The sequence below is a fragment of the Neocloeon triangulifer genome, unplaced genomic scaffold (genome assembly GCF_031216515.1).
Source record: "Neocloeon triangulifer isolate White Clay Creek 2 clone unplaced genomic scaffold, ASM3121651v1 ptg000009l, whole genome shotgun sequence".
NCBI lineage: Eukaryota > Metazoa > Arthropoda > Insecta > Ephemeroptera > Baetidae > Neocloeon > Neocloeon triangulifer.
The window spans coordinates 4,516,086-4,541,345 of record NW_026775551.1 but is presented as its reverse complement, the minus strand read 5'-3'; the positions used below and the strand labels follow the sequence as shown (position 1 = coordinate 4,541,345).

The 25,260-nt window shown below is 33.2% G+C and overlaps 1 protein-coding gene across 1 annotated transcript in view; it reads left to right on the top strand.

Moving 5' to 3' along the window:
• The first annotated feature begins 4,826 nt into the window (after positions 1-4,826).
• Positions 4,827-25,260, top strand: part of LOC132195184 (serine protease inhibitor dipetalogastin-like) — a 35,810-nt gene continuing 15,376 nt past the window's right edge. Inside the window, exon 1 of the mRNA XM_059617007.1 lies at positions 4,827-5,012. Within this exon, the coding sequence (XP_059472990.1) occupies positions 4,955-5,012 (58 nt within the window). The 5' untranslated portion in view covers positions 4,827-4,954. The remainder of the gene's footprint in view (positions 5,013-25,260) is intronic.

Sequence of the window (25,260 nt, the reverse complement as noted above, 5' to 3'; positions counted from 1 at the left end):
ATATCAAATAATTATAATATTCAAATTAGCATTATAAACCACACATGATGGCTATAGAACTCCATAATATATAGAACTTTAAAATTCACATAATCTAGTTTAATTGTTTTCATCTTTATCGACTTATCACCATGACCATATGTAATGATGACTCAGTGCAATGTGCTTCATGTGCAACATATAAACATAGTAATACAGTCCTATCTTCAATTATTTACATATTTTAGAGTAGACTTTTCTGATCTAATAATGATAGGCCGCATGATAGCTTATTAAAAATTTGTTTTTACCTTCTCAGAGCTGCATTATGAAATTTGAAAAACAATTTTGGAATATTGTTGATATTTTAAGAAAAAAAAAACATCCTGATATCCTTACAGCACGAGAACTTGCATAAATGATTTATTATGATTTAAAATGTTGAGTTATTTATGAAAATAAAGTTAAAAAGATAAATAAAAAATTAATCAAGATATCATACCCATATACAAAGATATTAACTTGACACTCTTGATAGTCAGTCTAATTGTAAGCTCTAAGCCTAAAATAAAAATTTAAACCAATAAAACACAAACACAGGAAGAATAATTACAAGTCCAAAATAAAAAAAGGTTTAAAATTCTTTTAAGTTTTTTAAAGAAAGGAACTAGAGCAGGGGATGGTACTTTGGGATACTTATTAATTTGGGAATTTTTGCGTGGGTCAAGCGCAGCAGAGAGAGGGTGAGTGGCCGCCTGGCCTTGCAGGCCGTTGCTCCAGCTGGCGAGTTCGGCCTTCGAGGCTGCATTGCATACCGCCACTGGTCGAGCACCGCTCTTTCTAATCGAGAGCCTCGTCCTCGCAATATATCTGCTTTGCTTACTTTGCCAGTCGCCTATGTAAATCGCAATTTAAGACCGTTTCACTGCATTTGTCCAAATTTTCATGACTAAATTTTCCAATTTCCATACAACCAATTTAAATCCGGCGGTAAACCCTAAATAATCAATTAGTTTCCTGTGAGAATAATTATTCATTATCCGAAACAGTGCCAAATTAATCACTTCCAAACATCTCTCAGGCTTATAATTTCATAGCAGATTGTTTTAGCAAAGCAGACAAAACGTCACGTTTGCCACCGCGTGCGCAAATAAAGCCCGTCGGCGTTCATTTGTCATTTCACAAATGCAAATTTCTCATTAACACGCCAATTATGGCGTTGCGTGTTGGCAGAGATTCTTGGGGAGATTCCATCTCGGATCGTAATGAGACGTTCGGTAACGGTAATCGCGCGCGACGCGATTGCCCCGCATTATTCACTGAATACAATCAGCATATTATCGTTGCGTGTGTGTGCAAATTAACACAGCGCTTCGATTTTCTGCGATTATAACTCACTCCCTTTCACAATCGCCGCCAAGAAAATGATCTATTTTTGAGCAGCAGGTGCGTTATTAATTGATGTCACCTCGCGCTCCGAGGATTATTTATCAATTAAGCTGAGTAGCGGCACATGGCGGAAAATATCAAATCGATAAATCAGCAAGTGCAGAGAAAATCAGGTTTTCTCGCGTCTGATTATCATTGTCTCGCTTTTACAAGAAAGTGCAATGCTCGGTGCGGAATATGCGCAGCAAGAACAAATCAGTTGCTTTATTTTTGCTCTCTCGGAATCAATATCGAGTGCGGGTTCAACTGATTGTGTGAGCAATAAATAGACTTGTCGGTGTCCAATTAGCCCTAATTAAGCGATCTGATCTCTGGAAGGAATCGAGACCAACTTGTTTATGCAACCTGTAGGTGAGCCGGTTGCTACCCTTAGTGACCTCTGCCCAGGTCAAAACTTTTTTATTCAAAATAGGGAACTTAAATTGCACAATAAAGTCAAAAGTTTATTTAAATGTAAAATTTATACAAATAATATAATATTATTCCGACTCAAAATTTTTAAAGCAATAAACCCTAAGATTTTAGAACCATAATATTTAAATATCATATTATTTGGAATCCATCACTCCCAACCCACTGTTTGCCTCTCTTTCTCTCCCATCTGCATTTTGAAGGTGGATGTAAATGAGATGTTACGAGAACGTCGTGTTTCTTGTGAATACGGTTTGTTTTGAAAGCGTTTTAACTTATATAATAAAGCACCATTAGCGGCTTTGAAAACATCCGGTTGAGTTTATTTACGCGCCGCACGATCAGAGTTGGGCGAAAGGTTAGTCGTCGCTCAAAAGAGGCGCTTCATCTCTTGTTACAACAATAATTTAGGTGGGATTCTGCACTTAGTGCCTCCCCATTAAAGGTCGAAATAATAATAATAATAAACGGAACCGGCGCCGCCATCAAAAATAAAAATTCTCAATCTCGCAAGCGCTTGTCACGTTTTAAATTTATGTGTCGTAAAATTATCACTTTTGAATTTTCCTCCCACAATCCGAATAATTTCCCACTCTGCTTGGAAATAAATCACGTTGACCATCGTGAAATATTTGTTTCACTCCTAAGCACCGTTAATTCACACAAAAAAAGATCAAAACAACGTGCAGAGCAATAAAATCCGTTGGATATTCTTTCAACTTCATTTCCGAGTGGCGATTTAAATTTTTTCGAGCAAAAACGCCTTTTAACTGTCATGTCGTTTAATACTTTTCTTGCGGTGGACGAGCGTCTCGTTATATCATTAGAGAGGTCAGGAAGACCATTACACTCTACGTACGTCGAGGAGCGAGAGAGATTTAACAGTCTCGAATGAGCATGTAATTGATCAACAGGTGCAATTAAAAAGATGCCTCTGTGATAAAATTGCACCTCACTTGCCAGTTCAACGGCGTTGCCAGAGTATATCCTCCATATCTTTACGCTGTTTTATTTAATTTCGTTGAATTTAATGTTTGCTGATTAATTAAGTGCGTGAAATTCCCATAAATTGTTTGTAATTTATAAGCCACTTTTTATGCAGTAGTTTAGTACTATTCTCTACATGCTCAGAGTCCTTGAATGAGCTTTGTTTGAATGAGCTTTAAAAATTTTATGTGGAAAGTAATTTTAAATTATAATGCTGATGCAGTAATAAAAAAGCAAATCTTATTCCGGTGACTTGTATAATGCGCACAGCTGAATTAACCGATGAATTTCTTTGATAAAACACCAATGCTGATTTTTTTTATACTCACAATAAGTTCTTTAAAGAACCATCGCAAAAGGTAGTGAAGTTTCATGAACGCCATTTCATTCCGAGAAACAAGCAGTCCATCATCATTTCATATCCTGCAATGACACCTTGGAAGATTTCTTCTTGCACGCAGAGCGATCAAAGAGAGACTCGAAAATGTACTGGAGACCAATCGAGGGGTTTGTTTGCGGAAAGAAAGCAATTTAAACAACGAGGAGGATTCAGATTTACATAATATGTAGGTTGTTTAAATAAAGAGAAGCTATTCTGAAAGGCTCTCGAGACGTCTGCCGTAAAATTCGTATGTAAATATATGCGCCGAGCATACACGGCGTTCGAAAAAAATAAAACGAGTTTCGGTCAATTAAAATTTATGTGCGCACGGACGGTCGGAAGAGAGAAAGAAAATAAAACATATAGCCGAGGAAATAAAAGAGCCGGCGTCACTAAAGTTTGAATTGAAATTGATCCATGTGTGCGCGCTCGCGAAAGCAGCGCTGGCCTATATATTCCTCAATGGAGCTTGAGGACGAGACTCTTTTTGGCTCTTCGCGGCTCTTGCGCTTGGCCTGAATTTATTTTCTCTCGCTCCAGGGCCAAAGGCCAAGCTGCACTCTTTAATTCATGCGCCAACAAAGTATGTGTGTAACCCCACACGTGATTATCATAATTATGGCCACCACTTTCCTATAAAAACGTGGATATTGACCTTTTTAGCGTTGCTGAGGAAAAGAGTCGTGAGCTTTTGAACCTAGTTTACTTTTGGCCGCGGCGGGAATGAGCAACCGACCGGGTAACAAGTGCACTCCGCGCTCCATGTAGAATTAACCTTTGCGAACCTCGCCAAGTTGTAAAACTCTTGCGGTGAGAAATGCACGTGCGAGTATAGTTTTTGATGTGCTCTCACACTTAAATCGTGGAAAAATACCCTAAAAATAAAAATGATTCACAAAATCCAACAAAATCCAACAAATTCCATTTTTATTTATATAGAAAAATATGCATAGGCATCAAAGCACCAAATTTGAAAGAAGCAACACTCTTATTTTGACTCGATTTATGAAGAATTAATAACAACAATAAAAGTATTCACAATAAATAAAATAAAATAATTTCAAATGCACAAATTTAAGTTTTTCCAATCAATAGGACTATTTAATTTGTACCATCCAGATTCCAGGAATTCCACAAAAATTATTAAATATATATATTTATTTTTCCTGTGCTCTTTTAGGACGTTTTTTAATCAAAATCTATATCGCATGAATCAATACGAGCCAGTCTTCCATCGGGATTAGTTGCATAATTATTACTTCTATAGTGATCGCTAATTCCTTTTGGGATTTATTTACAAAAAATTTAATACGAATTTGCAATTTCAAAGTAAAAATGTATGTTTATATTTAAAAGCAAATAATTGTTATTAAAATAGAAATATAGAAAATAACTTTAAAAAATATATGTTGCGCAGAGAAGATAATTAAAAAATATTGGAATAATATTTTCTATAATAAAAAATATATTGAATAACCTAAAATAAAATGATACTGCGCGAGCTGACAAAAGTATTATCGCAGATTGCCAGCGTCGATGTTTCTACTTGGTGCTTGAGCGACTGGAGCTCGCGGAAATCACCCCACCACGGCGGGCTATAACCCGGCGTCTGGTCGAGGATGGCTCAGTGCCTTTCAGTGCCGCGACTGAGACGAACCTTCTCCTCTCTTTCGTCCTCCAGCAGCACCCGACCGACGACCCGACGCTGAATCAGCTGCGAAAAACCCCAAAGGGACTTACGCAAGCATGCACCGTCTGGTGGTCGCGTTTTCGGCGACGACCCTGCTCGTCCTCATCATTTCTCGTGAGTACAACATAATTTCAATTTATCCTGCTTCATTTTTATCTTTGATATAATTTAAAACATGGAATTAACATGGATAATTTGAAAAGTGTAATCGTTGACGAATAATATAATTGTATTAATAATACACATTGCTTAATTAAAATTTGTAATTACAATTTCGATCAAATCTTGATCTTTGAAAATTTCAGAATTTATTCTTTATTTTTATCTTTTATAAAAATTGAATTTTTATTTGAAGAAAAGAATTTTATGAATTTGTTCTTCTATGTTTTGTTAAGTCAATGAAACAGAGGAAAAAATGAACGTACCTCGTCAAATCATTGATCTTCGCCGCTTGCCTTGACAAAATACATTATTGGACGTTTCGGCTCCTGTGAGATTTAATTGGCTAAACGAGAGCAATAGCTGAGTGCAATAACTGTAGGTTTTCGTGTGTATGTCAGATGAACCGTGAAATTAAAACACACACACACACTGTGTTACCGATGCTGCCAGGTTGCACGGGATTCATTTGCCAGGAAATTTGTTTTTTCGAGAGATGAGATTTTAACAGCACTGGCCAAGCCTTGTGCGAATTGCAGGCGGAAAAATATTAAGTTTTAATTTAAAAATTAAAAATGCCGATAATTTAGTTCTAGAATTTGGAATATTAAAAGAAGCATAATTTAATAAATTTAAAAACTTTTCAAAGATTAATTTAAAAATAATTAGCTTAAATGACAATTATATTAATTCAAATTCGTTGCATCATACTGAAAATTAACTAAATGATTGTGTCATTCAAAATCATTGATATTTCTAAGTAATAAAGGACTAATTGAAAGTTTTGTTGAAATCAATCTTGCATTCGTTATCTTGGTGACAATAATCTTAGTATTAAAACAATCTCATTTAAGTTAAATATTTTCCAAAAGATTTAAATTTATTATTTTTTATGTATCCTGAACAAACAACCAACTTTTGGTTCTAATGATTCACTTATATGACGGAAAGCTTGGGGAAATTTTTCACCCATTCTTTTCCTCGCAGCTGCTGAAAAAGAGGCTACGTGCGTCTCTTTTTTTGCCGATCAAAAGCCCGGCGAACGAATGAATAATCGAAATCCCGCTACGCCTCACAAGATGAAATAAACGCTCCATTTAAATATTATTAGGCATGCAATGCCATTACAAGAGCGCGGAGAAATGAACCGTTTTTCTCTCCAATTCAACTTGCTCATCGGCGGCAGCCAGCAGCTTTTCATAATACATTTTATACACTTCCTATTCAATATCAATCCGTGCGCACGACACATGCGGGATATAAAAAAATTCATGTGGCCCAAATAAATCTCCTTGCTGAATCGGCCTCGTGCATTCGTCTCTCTCCGCGCCGATTTAATTACGGACGAATTCAATTGGACGCTCGTGCGACTTTCCTTTGATTGTTTGCGAGCAATTAACAAACTAGATATTTTTTCACTGATGATTCTTTTCTCCTGCGGTCGACTTGTGTGGTTCGCTCGTGATTCCGGTGGCACCGACGCTAATTTAACGATATCATTTTACGCCGCATTTTCTGCTAACGGCGCATGGAACGTGATTAATTAATCCACCTTCCAGCGATTTTCGATGAGAACGCCCTCGGCAGAAAGTTTTTCTCAGAACTTCGGTAACACAGATTTTATCCAAATTTTCTGCCTCCAATTTAATGAGATGACTAAAGTAATAATTAGAAAACGTTTTTCAAGGTTTTATCCCACAAGAAATTCAGCTTCAATAGTGATAACTATATGAAGTCTATGAAGAATAAAATTTTTAAAGTGAAAAAGAAAGCCCGTGGAATTAATTTTGGTCGTTTTGCTATTTTCACTTCAGACAGATAAATTAGCACTTTCTTGTTTTAAATACCATGATTTTTATTATTATTTATTAAATTTTGTGTAAATGTGGATAAAAAATGCTTAATATTTTTAAGTATTATTTTAACAACTAAAATTTAACAAATTTTCATAAATATTAAAGAAATTGTGGCCATGGCAAATTAATTTATCCTTTTTTTAAAGAGTTTTCAAGCATATTCTTTGGGCAGCCGTCCGCCGCTTTAAAGCAGAGCCTATTAGCAAATAATTCGGCATTTCCTGTGATGCTTTGCAGCGCGTCTAATTGTTTTGCTTAAAAAACCTTATATATATTCTTTCTGCCGGCAAATCGGCTTAGTGCTCGGCAGCAGCGGGGTGCGCGATAAAAAATGATTCCCCGGCCTTCTCGGAAAAGAAGCGATAAATTAGAAAACAATACCGCGAACGAAGCGGAGCAAAAAGATATATATGTGCCGCGCCGCCGCCGACTCGTCGACATTGAAGAGAAAGAAAAAGTCTTTGGACTCATCTCGTGTCTGCCGTTCTTGCGACAAGAGAATCTCGGCTCCGGCGAAAAGCCCTGCGATTTTCATTAAGATTATTCTTGTTTGACGCGACTTGACTTTAATTACTTGGAACGTGATTAATTACGTTCATGCAACTTTCGGCGACGTTATCGTGATTTATATTTTAATTAGTGAATAGTACAAGTTATTTTGATTGGAGAAGCCAAAATTAACAAGCAAGGAAGCAAGGTATTCGCATTGGTTAATTTTGTTTAAAAAAAAGCATGATTACAAAAAAAATTCAATCAGAAATATCAGAAATATAAATAAATGAAATTTTTTAACATCAATGGTAGCATCTAATGACATTGTTTGGGACGAAAACAAAATCTTAGATTAAATTTACTTTATTAATCAATAATTAGAAAATCAACTTTAAAATCATATATAAATTGAAGCGTACTTTATAATTATTTTAATTAATTTAAAGTTCAAATTTACATGGATTATGTAAATTTAAAAATAAAATTAACAGAATTTATAAAATAAACTTTATAAAAAAGTAAAATTAAACTTAATAAAAAATGGTATTTATAAAAAAATAAAATTTAAAACGTTATTTAAAAATTTATTAACGTGTAGTTTATATAAACTTTTGTTAATCAGCTAATGAAATTATATTAAAATTATGATTAATTTCTTCTTTTTTTTTTTTACTTAATTCTGGCGTTCAAATCGCCACGCGAGAATGAGCCGAAAATGAAATGCGCAAGGAAGGCGAGGCGTGCGCAGAGTTCCTTAGCTCTGTGTGGTGACCTTGTGTGCTGTGGTGCAGACTCAGGGGAGCGACAAGCAAGTGCGAACGAGCTCTGCTTTTACTCAGGTGGGCGCCGATCAGAGTTGAACGCCTAACTACGAACCGTAACCGCGCACACCAGTGACGTCACGCGGGCTCGCAGCTCTATTAGCAGCACTCGATCGAGGACCACGTGTACACGCAAATAAAAGATCTGCAATCGCTTTCAGAACCAATTATCTGTATAGCAAGTATGCATGTAAAATCATGTAAAAAATTTAAATCGTCTTGATCAAATAATTATGAAATGCAAGATAGAACAACCACGTTTTGATTGGCAGGTTGCATACACAGAGCCTGAATTATTTTTGTTGTTTCCCTAAATATTATTTCATTTACAACATATGAAACCCAAAATGAACTTATCAACAATTTCAATTAATAGTTTTAACAAAAAGTGAAATAAATTTTATAATTATATGAAAATCAAATGAAATGATTGATGAGCTGATGATTGACAAGAAAGTTATTAGCGAAAATGTTCTTGAATAAAATCTGAATTAATTTTAACGATGAATGAAATTTCAATTAAATGTCAATTTATTATTTACGTATTTAATTTTCAAACCATAGAACGGATTGTAATTAACATTTTCTGGTTAAATTTATCTTTCTTTTAAACACTTTAAATAATTAAACAAATCTAATTTGACGCCCCTGAACGTAATTTTTTTCACCGCCAGAAGCTTTGTATTGCAGTCAATAATTTTGATGTTATACGGCATTTGCTACAAGTTGTCTCAGATGTACTAAATTGAAGTCTATTGCAGCAATAAACATCGGTGAATATGTGAGCAATAAACTCGTTACTCGTCAAGAAAATTCTTAACGGACTGGCCAAATTAATCTGCCATGTGCGATCGCAGTAGGCTTTTCGATTGTGATCTCTTAACAGGTGAAAAGGGTCCCGACCTGAATGGGACGAAAAAGGGTCAGTGAAGAGAAAAGGAAATTAAGGCGGCGAGAGCAATTAGCAAAGGAAAGCGATTCGCATTAGCATAATGGAGTGATCAACGACAATGACCGAATATAAATATTTTTTTGATCAAGTGGCCCTCAGGGAATAGGCCGAGTTCTGGTTTTGATCTTCACTTTCCCGCGAGCGGAGATGAATTAATCGCGAGCAAATCACCGGGCGTAAAATAAATCACTCAAAAGCACCGCCTGCTGCTGCCGGGGATTTTTCGCCTGCTCTTTGCGGTTTCTCCAGCCAGATAGGCACCTAATGAAGTTGCCGATCGTGATTGCTTGAAGATATAAGATTATTTTGACTTCATTCTCTTCGGTTCCAGAATATACTATTCCATATTTATAGCTATGGAATATTTTATATTTTTTTTTTATTTTTATAAAATTTAAACACTTATTAATTTTGGAAGCAGCTCAAAAGATTATACTGGATTTTACCTCTTTTATTCTTTTTTGAGAATTTTCAAACAATTCAATTTCAATGTTGCACCTTTACAACGGTTTCTAAATTTTTTAATCAAATAAAAATTAAGAGCCAGTTTTTTTTAAAACTTTGATACAATTTTTTAATTACGTTTAAAAATAAATCTAAAATTAAAATAATAAATTTTTAGCGTCTGATGTTGTTCTCTTGCTGCCTTTTGTTCCATTATGCGAGATTGCTCAGATTGCACGCCGCGGCTGCTTTATATGGCGACAAATTATTTTTATAAGCCAAGCATGTAAGTTCTCTGCGCTCGCCGGAGGTCAATGTCAAACTTCATGCACATTCACGAACGGCAGGTAGCTCCGTGGCAGCACCTCTTTTTTACAATCGCTTCGCGGCTGGCAGGCGTCCAGGACCAGCTTCTTCTTCTTCTTCTCTCGCGACTATCGTAATGTATTCCAGTTTTTAATTAAATTCACTGATGAATTGCGTGTGTGCTGGAGAATTTGCCGAAATGCGGACCAATTAAACGGCAGTAAAACTTCATGCTTTGCATACCACTATAATGGGGAATTTTTATGGCCCACTGAGTTTCACTTAAGAAAATTAAAGTGCTATTCTCTAATAGAAAATATTTTCAACTCATAGTTGTTTCAAAATTACCTTGACATTATTTGAGTCATGATTATCATTTGTTTTCTAATTAAAACTTCTTTTCATGTGATTAAGATAAAATTTTGATTTTTTTTTTTTAACAGCTTTAAATCGTTTTAAAAGTATTAAAGTAGTGTTTTTGCATTTCAATTTGGCTCCTTGTTCAAAATTTGTAAGGAGCGAGTTTCAGTAGTTCAAAATTTATTTGTTCTGGCAGGCGTGGCAGGCCACCTTGGCTGCGTCTGGAATTTGCTCGAGTGCAAGGACAATGAGCTAACGATATCGCAGGGTGGTTCCCTTTTGAGCTCGTATCTATCACTCGCTTTTTCACGCTTCTTTCACGCCGGCCGGAGACTTGAACGCTCGCTGCTGAGAATTTCAATTGAATAAAATCGGCCGAGGAAGGAACTGCCGAGAGCCGCAATGGCGTGAAATGAATAATTAATTCGCTCCAAACAACAACGAGACGCAGAGAACAAATTGATTCGCTCGGCGAAAAGGAGAGAAAAGTAAATACCAGGCCGGAAGTGAATAATTGCGGCAATGATTAAGCAAATACTTGTCATTGTCTGGTGCACCTGAATGAAGCGATGACACGTTGTTTTTATTCAAATTGAATTGAGATGATTAGGCGAATATAGCATCAGGAGGGCTTGATTTGTGTCTGCATATTTGCTTAATTTCTTTAATTTTTTGCAGTATGAGAGAGGATTTGGATTTATTAATCTTAACCGTTACAACGAACGTGGATTGTTTAAGCAACAAAATCTCTGCTTTTTAACTATTAAAACACATTTTGCTCTTAGCAATTTCCATAAATGTGTAATTATTGAAACAATTTCTGTAAATATAATGTTAAAAGTTTTCTTGGAGGAAAAACTCTTGGTTTATAATTGGTTTCTTTTTATGATCTATATTTATTCTTTTACATTCAACGACAATTTTAAAAGAACTTTATGAACTCCTAGTACTGCAGGTTTCATGTTGCGTTGATAATGTTCTTGAAATCAATGGAAACATTTATTATCCAGTTTTATTGTTCATTACAACAAGGAAAAGGTCATGAGCGCCGTCATTACACGCCAGGCTTGATATTTATGGTTCAGGTAGGCAGCCAAGCGTGTCTGTGTGAAAATCTTGCGGTCGGGAAAGAACATGATTACTCCAAATGATGACAACTTTTTATGTCCCAGCTCAATTCAAAACTAGGCGCCTATCAGCGTGGCAAAAAAGCCTCGAAAAACTCAACCAATTACTCCAGGGCCAAAAAGCAAACAAGAAAAACAAGCCAATTGGACTAGTTTTCTTTTTATCTCAATTCCAATTAAGGATATAAAAATTAAATAAATGAACCAACGGAAGCAGATTAATTTGTGTTTCAGAGAGAGTTACAAATTTAACATCTCTTTGGCCTGTTAATGAAGCCGATCGGAATGGCCAATTTAAACAAGGCTGTAACTCTTCCGGTTGCTGCAAATGTTGTTTTTAATTTTTTCCAGTCAGGCCGGTTGGCACGGGATCAAATAACCGCGGCTGGCGACACTGCGAAATCCTTCTTGAACGGGGTTGAGCAGAGTTGAATTCATTCCCACAGCTGCTGCGTATACATGTTCATAATAGACGCAAAACATACAAGCCAAATTTACAGTTAGTCGGTTTTTTGTCGCCTGCTCTTGTGTGAAAGTAGTTTGGCGTGATTAATTAATTTAAGTCTCTTTGAACCTATTTTTCGTTTTGCGAAGGTCCGCAATTCGTGTGCGGAATACTCTGGGCAAAATTCATTATTAATGATTGGTGCCTGAATGGAAAGTAGGTCTTAATTAATCATTCTGCTCTTCTGCACCACATATTACGAATGTCTGCGCGACGACGAGAGGACGCGCGTGAATGTAGAAACAGTTTTAATAAAGGCATTTTTGTTATATTTGCACACGAATCCTCTGTCTGCATAATTATTCAATTAAACGGTGGTTCGGTTTTTAGCGCTCACGTAAGGAGAGTTTAAATAATATTATTTCCGCTTTATTTGAGCGCCGGGTTTACCTTGTAATTGCGCGAGCCGTTCGTTGGAAGCGACTTTTTATATGTGGAAGGAAGTGCTTTTGCATGGGATGTGTAAAAGCATTAAACTGCAGTTATTTTCCTTTGCACGTTAGCACGGCATACTTGTGTAAACAAGTCAATGAGCGTGTTGCGTGTTTTGAAATGCGAAAATTACAAGTGAATTACTGCATTTTTTTCCCCATAAAAAGTATTATTTTTGGAAAATTTTTAGTTTTTTGTAATAAGTTTAAAATAAATAAGTAGTTCAAAAAGATATTAAAAAAAAAAACATATTTTGCACTATCTATCTGCCACTGATTTTTTTGCATAGTGAGTAATTTAGACGTGTGTACCCGTTTATGTTAAATGAATAAGACATTGACAATATCCATGATGATCAGGAACAATTGTGTTGAATGATAAAATCTAGTGTAATTTGTATCTGCTGAAGAACTTATTATATTGAACTATTGAAAGTTTATTGCAATTTAAGCAATTATTATTGTTAGTTTGGGACATTCTGATGGTACAGTGAACGAAAAAAGCAAAAATCTAAAAAAATAAACTAATTATTTAAATCATATATAAAATTTTAAATTTAATTAAAAATATCTAGGTTATATAAATAAAATAGTAACACTTAAAATAATTTTTCATTATTATTGTCTATGCATTCTTATCAAATATAATGATGGCAATATTTTATAAATAAATAAGAAAATATTTTAGAAGGTATATTTTATTAAAGTAATGAATCTCTTAACACTTTATTTTATTTTTATTCCATTAAAAAATACAACATTTTTAATCTCAGCAGCTGGAGATTATCTTTAATTGGCTATTAAACAATTTACGGCCAAGGGTCAATAAAACGCAGCAACTTCTCAAATAACGAGCGCGCGGCAGCAAGTGGGGGACGATTTATTATCATTCCAGCAGAGACTTGAACTGGAGAGCATTGCATATTTTTGCACCGAGAAAAGAGCAAGTGGTGAAAGAGAGAATGCAATAAGAATAAGAGAAGCATTATTAGGAGTGGCAGATAACATATAATGCGGCTCTCGGTTGTTTGTGGTTATCTCCATCAAAGAGAGCAAGTGCAGCACAGCACACAAGCCAGTCATTGACCTTTTATTACGCTCTCTCGCCGTGTACATGTATGTACCGGACTGGGAATAAAAGAGAATAAGACACGCGGCGATGACATCGTGTGTTTCGCGATGAGCAACCGACGGCACGTCGAGCGCCACCCTTTCCATACTGCTGTTGCGAAAATGACAACAGACCATTAATTAACAAGTGAATAAGAATAATAATGTTCATCCAGAGACATGACGTGCAAATACATGTTAGGGCTAGGAAAAAATTTAATTCGATTTAAGTTCATGCCAGATTCATGACAAAAAGGTACCTGTAAAAATATAAATAAAATTATTTAATATTTATGTAAAATATTCCATTTTGGCTCAATAGTAGGAGGTCATGTCAATCAAGATTAATTTTTACCATGAGAAAAAATGTAATATATTATATTATAATGCAGGAAAAATTCATATGAAGTTAGAAACTTATTCTTTTGGGCTAATTTTTTGTGTAATTGCTACAGTTTTCACAGAGTAAATAAGATTGTTTAGCTAACACTAAATTTTGACACATTTTGCGGGATTTCTTTTGTACATATAAATCGTGATCAATACTACTAAATTTTGTAGATTAGGGTTTGAAATTGAGAAAAATATGAGTGCCGAAGGAGTAATTCGTTGTGGATAGTAAATTTTCTGAATTTTGTGAGATATGGTTATAATAGAGCAAAATTAGATGGTTTAGTTAACGCTAAAGTTTGACGTTTTTTGCGGGGTTTCTATTGTATAAATCGTGATCAATATACTAAATTTAGTAGATTAGGGTTTGAAATTGTGAAAAATATAAGTGCCGAAGGAGTAATTCGTTGTGGGTAGTAAATTTTCTGAATTTTTTGAGATATGGTTTTAGTAGAGCAAAATAAGATGATTTAGTTAACGCAAAAGTTTGACGCTTTTTGCGGGGTTTCTATTGTATAAATCGAGATCAATACTACTAAATTTTGTAGATTAGGGTTTGAAATTGAGAAAAATATAAGTGCTGAAGGAGTAATACAATGTGGGTGGTAAATTTTCTGAATTTTTTGAGAAATGGTTATAATAGAGCAAAATAAGATGATTTAGTTAACGCTTTAGTTTGACGCTTTTTGCGGGGTTTCTGTTGTATTAATCGTGATCAATACTACTAAATTTTGTAGATTAGGGTTTGAAATTGAGAAAAATATAAGTGCTGAAGGAGTAATTCAATGTGGGTGGTAAATTTTCTGAATTTTTTGAGAAATGGTTATAATGGAGCAAAATAAGATGATTTAGTTAACGCTTAAGTTTGACGCTTTTTGTGGGGTTTCTGTTGTATAAATCGTGATCAATAAAACTGAATTTTGTAGATTAGGGTTTGAAATTGTGAAAAATATAAGTGCCGAAGGAGTAATTCGTTGTGGGTAGTAAATTTTCTGAATTTTTTGAGATATGGTTTTAATAGAGCAAAATAAGATGATTTAGTTAACGCTAAAGTTTGACGCTTTTTGCGGGGTTTCTGTTGTATTAATCGTGATCAATACTACTAATTTTTGTAGATTAGGGTTTGAAATTGAGAAAAATATAAGTGCTGAAGGAGTAATTCAATGTGGGTGGTAAATTTTCTGAATTTTTTGAGATATGGTTTTAATAGAGCAAAATAAGATGATTTAGTCAACGCAAAAGTTTGACGCTTTTTGCGGGGTTTCTATTGTATAAATCGAGATCAATACTACTAAATTTTGTAGATTAGGGTTTGAAATTGAGAAAAATATAAGTGCTGAAGGAGTAATTCAATGTGGGTGGTAAATTTTCTGAATTTTTTGAGAAATGGTTATAATAGAGCAAAATAAGATGGTTTAGTCAACGCTAAAGTTTGACGCTTTTTGCGGGGTTTCTGTTGTATTAATCGTGATCAATACTACTAAATTTTGTAGATTAGGGTTTGAAATTGAGAAAAATATAAGTGCCGAAGGAGTAATTCATTGTGGGTAGTAAATTTTCTGAATTTTTTGAGATATGGTTATAATGGAGCAAAATAAGATGATTTAGTTAACGCTTAAGTTTGACGCTTTTTGCGGGGTTTCTATTGTATAAATCGAGATCAATACTACTAAATTTTGTAGATTAGGGTTTGAAATTGAGAAAAATATAAGTGCTGAAGGAGTAATTCAATGTGGGTGGTAAATTTTCTGAATTTTTTGAGAAATGGTTATAATAGAGCAAAATAAGATTGTTTAGCTAACACTAAATTTTGACACATTTTGCGGGATTTCTTTTGTACATATAAATCGAGATCAATACTACTAAATTTTGTAGATTAGGGTTTGAAATTGAGAAAAATATAAGTGCTGAAGGAGTAATACAATGTGGGTGGTAAATTTTCTGAATTTTTTGAGAAATGGTTATAATAGAGCAAAATAAGATGGTTTAGTCAACGCTAAAGTTTGACGCTTTTTGCGGGGTTTCTGTAGTATATATCGTGATCAATACTACTAAATTTTGTAGATTAGGGTGTGAAATTGTGAAAAATATGTGCCGAAGGAGTAATTCGTTGTGGGTAGTAAATTTTCTGAATTTTTTGAGATATGGTTATAATAGAGCAAAATAAGATGATTTAGTTAACGCTTTAGTTTGACGCTTTTTGCGGGGTTTCTGTTGTATTAATCGTGATCAATACTACAAAATTTTGTAGATTAGGGTTTGAAATTGAGAAAAATATAAGTGCTGAAGGAGTAATTCAATGTGGGTGGTAAATTTTCTGAATTTTTTGAGAAATGGTTATAATGGAGCAAAATAAGATGATTTAGTTAACGCTTAAGTTTGACGCTTTTTGTGGGGTTTCTGTTGTATAAATCGTGATCAATAAAACTGAATTTTGTAGATTAGGGTTTGAAATTGTGAAAAATATAAGTGCCGAAGGAGTAATTCGTTGTGGGTAGTAAATTTTCTGAATTTGGTGAGATATGGTTTTAATAGAGCAAAATAAGATGATTTAGTTAACGCTAAAGTTTGACGCTTTTTGCGGGGTTTCTGTTGTATTAATCGTGATCAATACTACTAATTTTTGTAGATTAGGGTTTGAAATTGAGAAAAATATAAGTGCTGAAGGAGTAATTCAATGTGGGTGGTAAATTTTCTGAATTTTTTGAGATATGGTTTTAATAGAGCAAAATAAGATGATTTAGTCAACGCAAAAGTTTGACGCTTTTTGCGGGGGTTTCTATTGTATAAATCGAGATCAATACTACTAAATTTTGTAGATTAGGGTTTGAAATTGAGAAAAATATAAGTGCTGAAGGAGTAATTCAATGTGGGTGGTAAATTTTCTGAATTTTTTGAGAAATGGTTATAATAGAGCAAAATAAGATGGTTTAGTCAACGCTAAAGTTTGACGCTTTTTGCGGGGTTTCTGTTGTATTAATCGTGATCAATACTACTAAATTTTGTAGATTAGGGTTTGAAATTGAGAAAAATATAAGTGCCGAAGGAGTAATTCATTGTGGGTAGTAAATTTTCTGAATTTTTTGAGATATGGTTATAATGGAGCAAAATAAGATGATTTAGTTAACGCTTAAGTTTGACGCTTTTTGCGGGGTTTCTATTGTATAAATCGAGATCAATACTACTAAATTTTGTAGATTAGGGTTTGAAATTGAGAAAAATATAAGTGCTGAAGGAGTAATTCAATGTGGGTGGTAAATTTTCTGAATTTTTTGAGAAATGGTTATAATAGAGCAAAATAAGATGGTTTAGTCAACGCTAAAGTTTGACGCTTTTTGCGGGGTTTCTGTTGTATTAATCGTGATCAATACTACTAAATTTTGTAGATTAGGGTTTAAAATTGAGAAAAATATAAGTGCCGAAGGAGTAATTCATTGTGGGTAGTAAATTTTCTGAATTTTTTGAGATATGGTTATAATGGAGCAAAATAAGATGATTTAGTTAACGCTTAAGTTTGACGCTTTTTGCGGGGTTTCTATTGTATAAATCGTGATCAATACAACTGAATTTTGTAGATTAGGGTTTGAAATTGTGAAAAATATAAGTGCCGAAGGAGTAATTCGTTGTGGGTAGTAAATTTTCTGAATTTTTTGAGATATGGTTATAATAGAGCAAAATAAGATGATTTAGTTAACGCTAAAGTTTGACGCTTTTTGCGGGGTTTCTGTTGTATAAATCGTGATCAATACTACTAAATTTTGTAGATTAGGGTTTTTAATTGAGAATTATATGAGTGCCAAAGGAGTAATTCATTGTGGATAGTAAATTTTCTAATTTTGGTGAGATATGGTTATAATAGAGGAAAATAAGATGATTTAGTTAACGCTAAAGTTTGACGCTTTTTGCGGGGTTTCTGTTGTATAAATCGTGATCAATACTACTAAATTTTGTAGATCAGGGTTTGAAATTGTGAAAAATATAGGTGCCGAAGGAGTAATTCGTTGTGGGTAGTAAATTTTCTGAATTTTTTGAGATATGGATATAATAGAGCAAAATAAGATGATTTAGTTAACGCTAAAGTTTGTCGCTTTTTGCGGGGTTTCTGTTGTATTAATCGTGATCAATACTACTAAATTTTGTAGATTAGGGTTAGAAATTGAGAAAAATATAAGTGCTGAAGGTGTAATTCAATGTGGGTGGTAAATTTTCTGAATTTTTTGAGAAATGGTTATAATAGAGCAAAATAAGATGGTTTAGTCAACGCTAAAGTTTGACGCTTTTTGCGGGGTTTCTGTTGTATTAATCGTGACCAATAATACTAAATTTTGTAGATTAGGGTTTGAAATTGAGAAAAATATAAGTGCCGAAGGAGTAATTCATTGTGGGTAGTAAATTTTCTGAATTTTTTGAGATATGGTTATAATGGAGCAAAATAAGATGATTTAGTTTACGCTAAAGTTTGACGCTTTTTGCGGGGTTTCTATTGTATAAATCGTGATCAATACAACTGAATTTTGTAGATTAGGGTTTGAAATTGTGAAAAATATAAGTGCCGAAGGAGTAATTCGTTGTGGGTAGTAAATTTTCTAAATTTTTTGAGATATGGTTATAATAGAGCAAAATAAGATGATTTAGTTAACGCTAAAGTTTGACGCTTTTTGCGGGGTTTCTGTTGTATAAATCGTGATCAATACTACTAAATTTTGTAGATTAGGGTTTGAAATTGAGAATTATATGAGTGCCAAAGGAGTAATTCATTGTGGATTGTAAATTTTCTGAATTTGGTGAGATATGGTTATAATAGAGCAAAATAAGATGATTTAGTTAACGCAAAAGTTTGACGCTTTTTGCGGGGTTTCTATTGTATAAATCGAGATCAATACTACTAAATTTTGTAGATTAGGGTTTGAAATTGAGAAAAATATAAGTGCTGAAGGAGTAATTCAATGTGGGTGGTAAATTTTCTGAATTTTTTGAGAAATGGTTATAATAGAGCAAAATAAGATGGTTTAGTCAACGCTAAAGTTTGACGCTTTTTGCGGGGTTTCTGTTGTATTAATCGTGATCAATACTACTAAATTTTGTAGATTAGGGTTTGAAATTGAGAAAAATATAAGTGCCGAAGGAGTAATTCATTGTGGGTAGTAAATTTTCTGAATTTTTTGAGATATGGTTATAATGGAGCAAAATAAGATGATTTAGTTAACGCTAAAGTTTGACGCTTTTTGCGGGGTTTCTGTTGTATAAATCGTGATCAATACTACTAAATTTGTAGATTAGGGTTTGAAATTGAGAATTATATGAGTGCCAAAGGAGTAATTCATTGTGGATAGTAAATTTTCTGATTTTGGTGAGATATGGTTATAATAGAGGAAAATAAGATGATTTAGTTAACGCTAAAGTTTGACGCTTTTTGCGGGGTTTCTGTTGTATAAATCGTGATCAATACTACTAAATTTTGTAGATTAGGGTTTGAAATTGAGAAAAATATAAGTGCTGAAGGAGTAATTCAATGTGGGTGGTAAATTTTCTGAATTTTTTGAGATATGGTTATAATAGAGCAAAATAAGATGGTTTAGTTAATGCTAAAGTTTGACGCTTTTTGCGGGGTTTCTATTGTATAAATCGTGATCAATACTACTAAATTTTGTAGATTAGGGTTTGAAATTGAGAAAAATATAAGTGCCGAAGGAGTAATTCATTGTGGGTAGTAAATTTTCTGAATTTTTTGAGATATGGTTATAATGGAGCAAAATAAGATGATTTAGTTAACGCTTAAGTTTGACGCTTTTTGCGGGGTTTCTATTGTATAAATCGTGATCAATACAATTGAATTTTGTAGATTAGGGTTTGAAATTGTGAAAAATATAAGTGCCGAAGGAGTAATTCGTTGTGGGTAGTAAATTTTCTGAATTTTTTGAGATATGGATATAATGGAGCAAAATAAGATGATTTAGTTTACGCTAAAGTTTGACGCTTTTTGCGGGGTTTCTATTGTATAAATCGTGATCAATACAACTGAATTTTATAGATTAGGGTTTGAAATTGTGAAAAATATAAGTGTCGAAGGAGTAATTCGTTGTGGGTAGTAAATTTTCTGAATTTTTTGAGATATGGTTTTAATAGAGCAAAATAAGATGATTTAGTTAACGCTAAAGTTTGTCGCTTTTTGCGGGGTTTCTGTTGTATTAATCGTGATCAATACTACTAAATTTTGTAGATTAGGGTTAGAAATTGAGAAAAATATAAGTGCTGAAGGTGTAATTCAATGTGGGTGGTAAATTTTCTGAATTTTTTGAGAAATGGTTATAATAGAGCAAAATAAGATGGTTTAGTCAACGCTAAAGTTTGACGCTTTTTGCGGGGTTTCTGTTGTATTAATCGTGACCAATAATACTAAATTTTGTAGATTAGGGTTTGAAATTGAGAAAAATATAAGTGCCGAAGGAGTAATTCATTGTGGGTAGTAAATTTTCTGAATTTTTTGAGATATGGTTATAATGGAGCAAAATAAGATGATTTAGTTTACGCTAAAGTTTGACGCTTTTTGCGGGGTTTCTATTGTATAAATCGTGATCAATACAACTGAATTTTGTAGATTAGGGTTTGAAATTGTGAAAAATATAAGTGCCGAAGGAGTAATTCGTTGTGGGTAGTAAATTTTCTAAATTTTTTGAGATATGGTTATAATAGAGCAAAATAAGATGATTTAGTTAACGCTAAAGTTTGACGCTTTTTGCGGGGTTTCTGTTGTATAAATCGTGATCAATACTACTAAATTTTGTAGATTAGGGTTTGAAATTGAGAATTATATGAGTGCCAAAGGAGTAATTCATTGTGGATTGTAAATTTTCTGAATTTGGTGAGATATGGTTATAATAGAGCAAAATAAGATGATTTAGTTAACGCAAAAGTTTGACGCTTTTTGCGGGGTTTCTATTGTATAAATCGAGATCAATACTACTAAATTTTGTAGATTAGGGTTTGAAATTGAGAAAAATATAAGTGCTGAAGGAGTAATTCAATGTGGGTGGTAAATTTTCTGAATTTTTTGAGAAATGGTTATAATAGAGCAAAATAAGATGGTTTAGTCAACGCTAAAGTTTGACGCTTTTTGCGGGGTTTCTGTTGTATTAATCGTGATCAATACTACTAAATTTTGTAGATTAGGGTTTGAAATTGAGAAAAATATAAGTGCCGAAGGAGTAATTCATTGTGGGTAGTAAATTTTCTGAATTTTTTGAGATATGGTTATAATGGAGCAAAATAAGATGATTTAGTTAACGCTAAAGTTTGACGCTTTTTGCGGGGTTTCTGTTGTATAAATCGTGATCAATACTACTAAATTTGTAGATTAGGGTTTGAAATTGAGAATTATATGAGTGCCAAAGGAGTAATTCATTGTGGATAGTAAATTTTCTGATTTTGGTGAGATATGGTTATAATAGAGGAAAATAAGATGATTTAGTTAACGCTAAAGTTTGACGCTTTTTGCGGGGTTTCTGTTGTATAAATCGTGATCAATACTACTAAATTTTGTAGATTAGGGTTTGAAATTGAGAAAAATATAAGTGCTGAAGGAGTAATTCAATGTGGGTGGTAAATTTTCTGAATTTTTTGAGATATGGTTATAATAGAGCAAAATAAGATGGTTTAGTTAATGCTAAAGTTTGACGCTTTTTGCGGGGTTTCTATTGTATAAATCGTGATCAATACTACTAAATTTTGTAGATTAGGGTTTGAAATTGAGAAAAATATAAGTGCCGAAGGAGTAATTCATTGTGGGTAGTAAATTTTCTGAATTTTTTGAGATATGGTTATAATGGAGCAAAATAAGATGATTTAGTTAACGCTTAAGTTTGACGCTTTTTGCGGGGTTTCTATTGTATAAATCGTGATCAATACAATTGAATTTTGTAGATTAGGGTTTGAAATTGTGAAAAATATAAGTGCCGAAGGAGTAATTCGTTGTGGGTAGTAAATTTTCTGAATTTTTTGAGATATGGATATAATGGAGCAAAATAAGATGATTTAGTTTACGCTAAAGTTTGACGCTTTTTGCGGGGTTTCTATTGTATAAATCGTGATCAATACAACTGAATTTTATAGATTAGGGTTTGAAATTGTGAAAAATATAAGTGTCGAAGGAGTAATTCGTTGTGGGTAGTAAATTTTCTGAATTTTTTGAGATATGGTTTTAATAGAGCAAAATAAGATGATTTAGTTTACGCTAAAGTTTGACGCTTTTTGCGGGGTTTCTGTTGTATTAATCGTGATCAATACTACTAAATTTTGTAGATTAGGGTTTAAAATTGAGAAAAATATAAGTGCTGAAGGAGTAATTCAATGTGGGTGGTAAATATTCTGAATTTTTTGAGATATGGTTTTAATAGAGCAAAATAAGATGATTTAGTCAACGCAAAAGTTTGACGCTTTTTGCGGGGTTTCTGTTGTATAAATCGTGATCAATACTACTAAATTTTGTAGATTAGGGTTTGAAATTGTGAAAATTATGAGTGCCGAAGGAGTAATTCGTTGTGGGTAGTAAATTTTCTGAATTTTTTAGATATGGTTATAATAGAGCAAAATAAGATGGTTTAGTTAACGCTAAAGTTTGACGTTTTTTGCGGGGTTTCTGTTGTATAAATCGTGATCAATACTACTAAATTTTTTAGATTAGGGTTTGAAATTGAGAATTATATGAGTGCCAAAGGAGTAATTCATTGTGGATTGTAAATTTTCTGAATTTGGTGAGATATGGTTATAATAGAGCAAAATAAGATGATTTAGTTAACGCAAATTTTGACGCTTTTTGCGGGGTTTCTGTAGTATAAATCGAGATCAATACTACTAAATTTTGTAGATTAGGGTTTGAAATTGAGAAAAATATAAGTGCTGAAGGAGTAATTCAATTTGGGTGTTAAATTTTCTGAATTTTTTGAGAAATGGTTATAATAGAGCAAAAAAAGATGGTTTAGTCAGCGCTAAAGTTTGACGCTTTTTGCGGGGTTTCTATTGTATAAATCTAGATCAATACTACTAAATTTTGTAGATTAGGGTTTGAAATTGAGAAAAATATAAGTGCTGAAGGAGTAATTCAATGTGGGTGGTAAATTTTCTGAATTTTTTGAGAAATGGTTATAATAGAGCAAAATAAGATGGTTTAATCAACGCTAAAGTTTGACGCTTTTTGCGGGGTTTCTGTAGTATATATCGTGATCAATACTACTAAATTTTGTAGATTAGGGTTTGAAATTGTGAAAAATATAAGTGCCGAAGGAGTAATTCGTTGTGGGTAGTAAATTTTCTTAATTTTTTGAGATATGGATATAATAGAGCAAAATAAGATGATTTAGTTAACGCTAAAGTTTGACGCTTTTTGCGGAATTTCTGTTGTATTAATCGTGATCAATACTACTAAATTTTGTAGATTAGGGTTAGAAATTGAGAAAAATATTAGTGCTGAAGGAGTAATTCAATGTGGGTGGTAAATTTTCTGAATTTTTTGAGAAATGGTTATAATAGAGCAAAATAAGATGGTTTAGTCAACGCTAAAGTTTGACGCTTTTTGCGGGGTTTCTGTTGTATTAATCGTGATCAATACTACTAAATTTTGTAGATTAGGGTTTGAAATTGAGAAAAATATAAGTGCCGAAGGAGTAATTCATTGTGGGTAGTAAATTTTCTGAATTTTTTGAGATATGGTTATAATGGAGCAAAATAAGATGATTTAGATAACGCTTAAGTTTGACGCTTTTTGCGGGGTTTCTATTGTATAAATCGTGATCAATACAACTGAATTTTGTAGATTAGGGTTTGAAATTGTGAAAAATATAAGTGTTGAAGGAGTAATTCGTTGTGGGTAGTAAATTTTCTGAATTGTTTGAGAAATGGTTATAATAGAGCAAAATAAGATGGTTTAGTCAACGCTAAAGTTTGACGCTTTTTGCGGGGTTTCTGTAGTATATATCGTGATCAATACTACTAAATTTTGTAGATTAGGGTTTGAAAATGTGAAAAATATAAGTGCCGAAGGAGTAATTCGTTGTGGGTAGTAAATTTTCAGAATTTTTTGAGATATGGTTATAATAGAGCAAAATAAGATGATTAAGTTAACGCTTTAGTTTGACGCTTTTTGCGGGGTTTCTGTTGTATAAATCGTGATCAATACTACTAAATTTTGTAGATTAGGGTTTGAAATTGAGAAAAATATAAGTGCCGAAGGAGTAATTCGTTGTGGGTAGTAAATTTTCTGAATTTTTTGAGATATGGTTATAATAGAGCAAAATAAGATGATTTAGTTAACGCTTTAGTTTGACGCTTTTTGCGGGGTTTCTGTTGTATAAATCGTGATCAATACTACTAAATTTTGTAGATTAGGGTTTTTAATTGAGAATTATATGAGTGCCAAAGGAGTAATTCATTGTGGATAGTAAATTTTCTATTTTTGGTGAGATATGGTTATAATAGAGCAAAATAAGATGGTTTAGTCAACGCTAAAGTTTGACGCTTTTTGCGGGGTTTCTGTTGTATTAATCGTGATCAATACTACTAAATTTTGTAGATTAGGGTTTGAAATTGAGAAAAATATAAGTGCCGAAGGAGTAATTCATTGTGGGTAGTAAATTTTCTGAATTTTTTGAGATATGGTTATAATGGAGCAAAATAAGATGATTTAGTTAACGCTTAAGTTTGACGCTTTTTGCGGGGTTTCTATTGTATAAATCGAGATCAATACTACTAAATTTTGTAGATTAGGGTTTGAAATTGAGAAAAATATAAGTGCTGAAGGAGTAATTCAATGTGGGTGGTAAATTTTCTGAATTTTTTGAGAAATGGTTATAATAGAGCAAAATAAGATGGTTTAGTCAACGCTAAAGTTTGACGCTTTTTGCGGGGTTTCTGTTGTATTAATCGTGATCAATACTACTAAATTTTGTAGATTAGGGTTTAAAATTGAGAAAAATATAAGTGCCGAAGGAGTAATTCATTGTGGGTAGTAAATTTTCTGAATTTTTTGAGATATGGTTATAATGGAGCAAAATAAGATGATTTAGTTAACGCTTAAGTTTGACGCTTTTTGCGGGGTTTCTATTGTATAAATCGTGATCAATACAACTGAATTTTGTAGATTAGGGTTTGAAATTGTGAAAAATATAAGTGCCGAAGGAGTAATTCGTTGTGGGTAGTAAATTTTCTGAATTTTTTGAGATATGGTTATAATAGAGCAAAATAAGATGATTTAGTTAACGCTAAAGTTTGACGCTTTTTGCGGGGTTTCTGTTGTATAAATCGTGATCAATACTACTAAATTTTGTAGATTAGGGTTTTTAATTGAGAATTATATGAGTGCCAAAGGAGTAATTCATTGTGGATAGTAAATTTTCTAATTTTGGTGAGATATGGTTA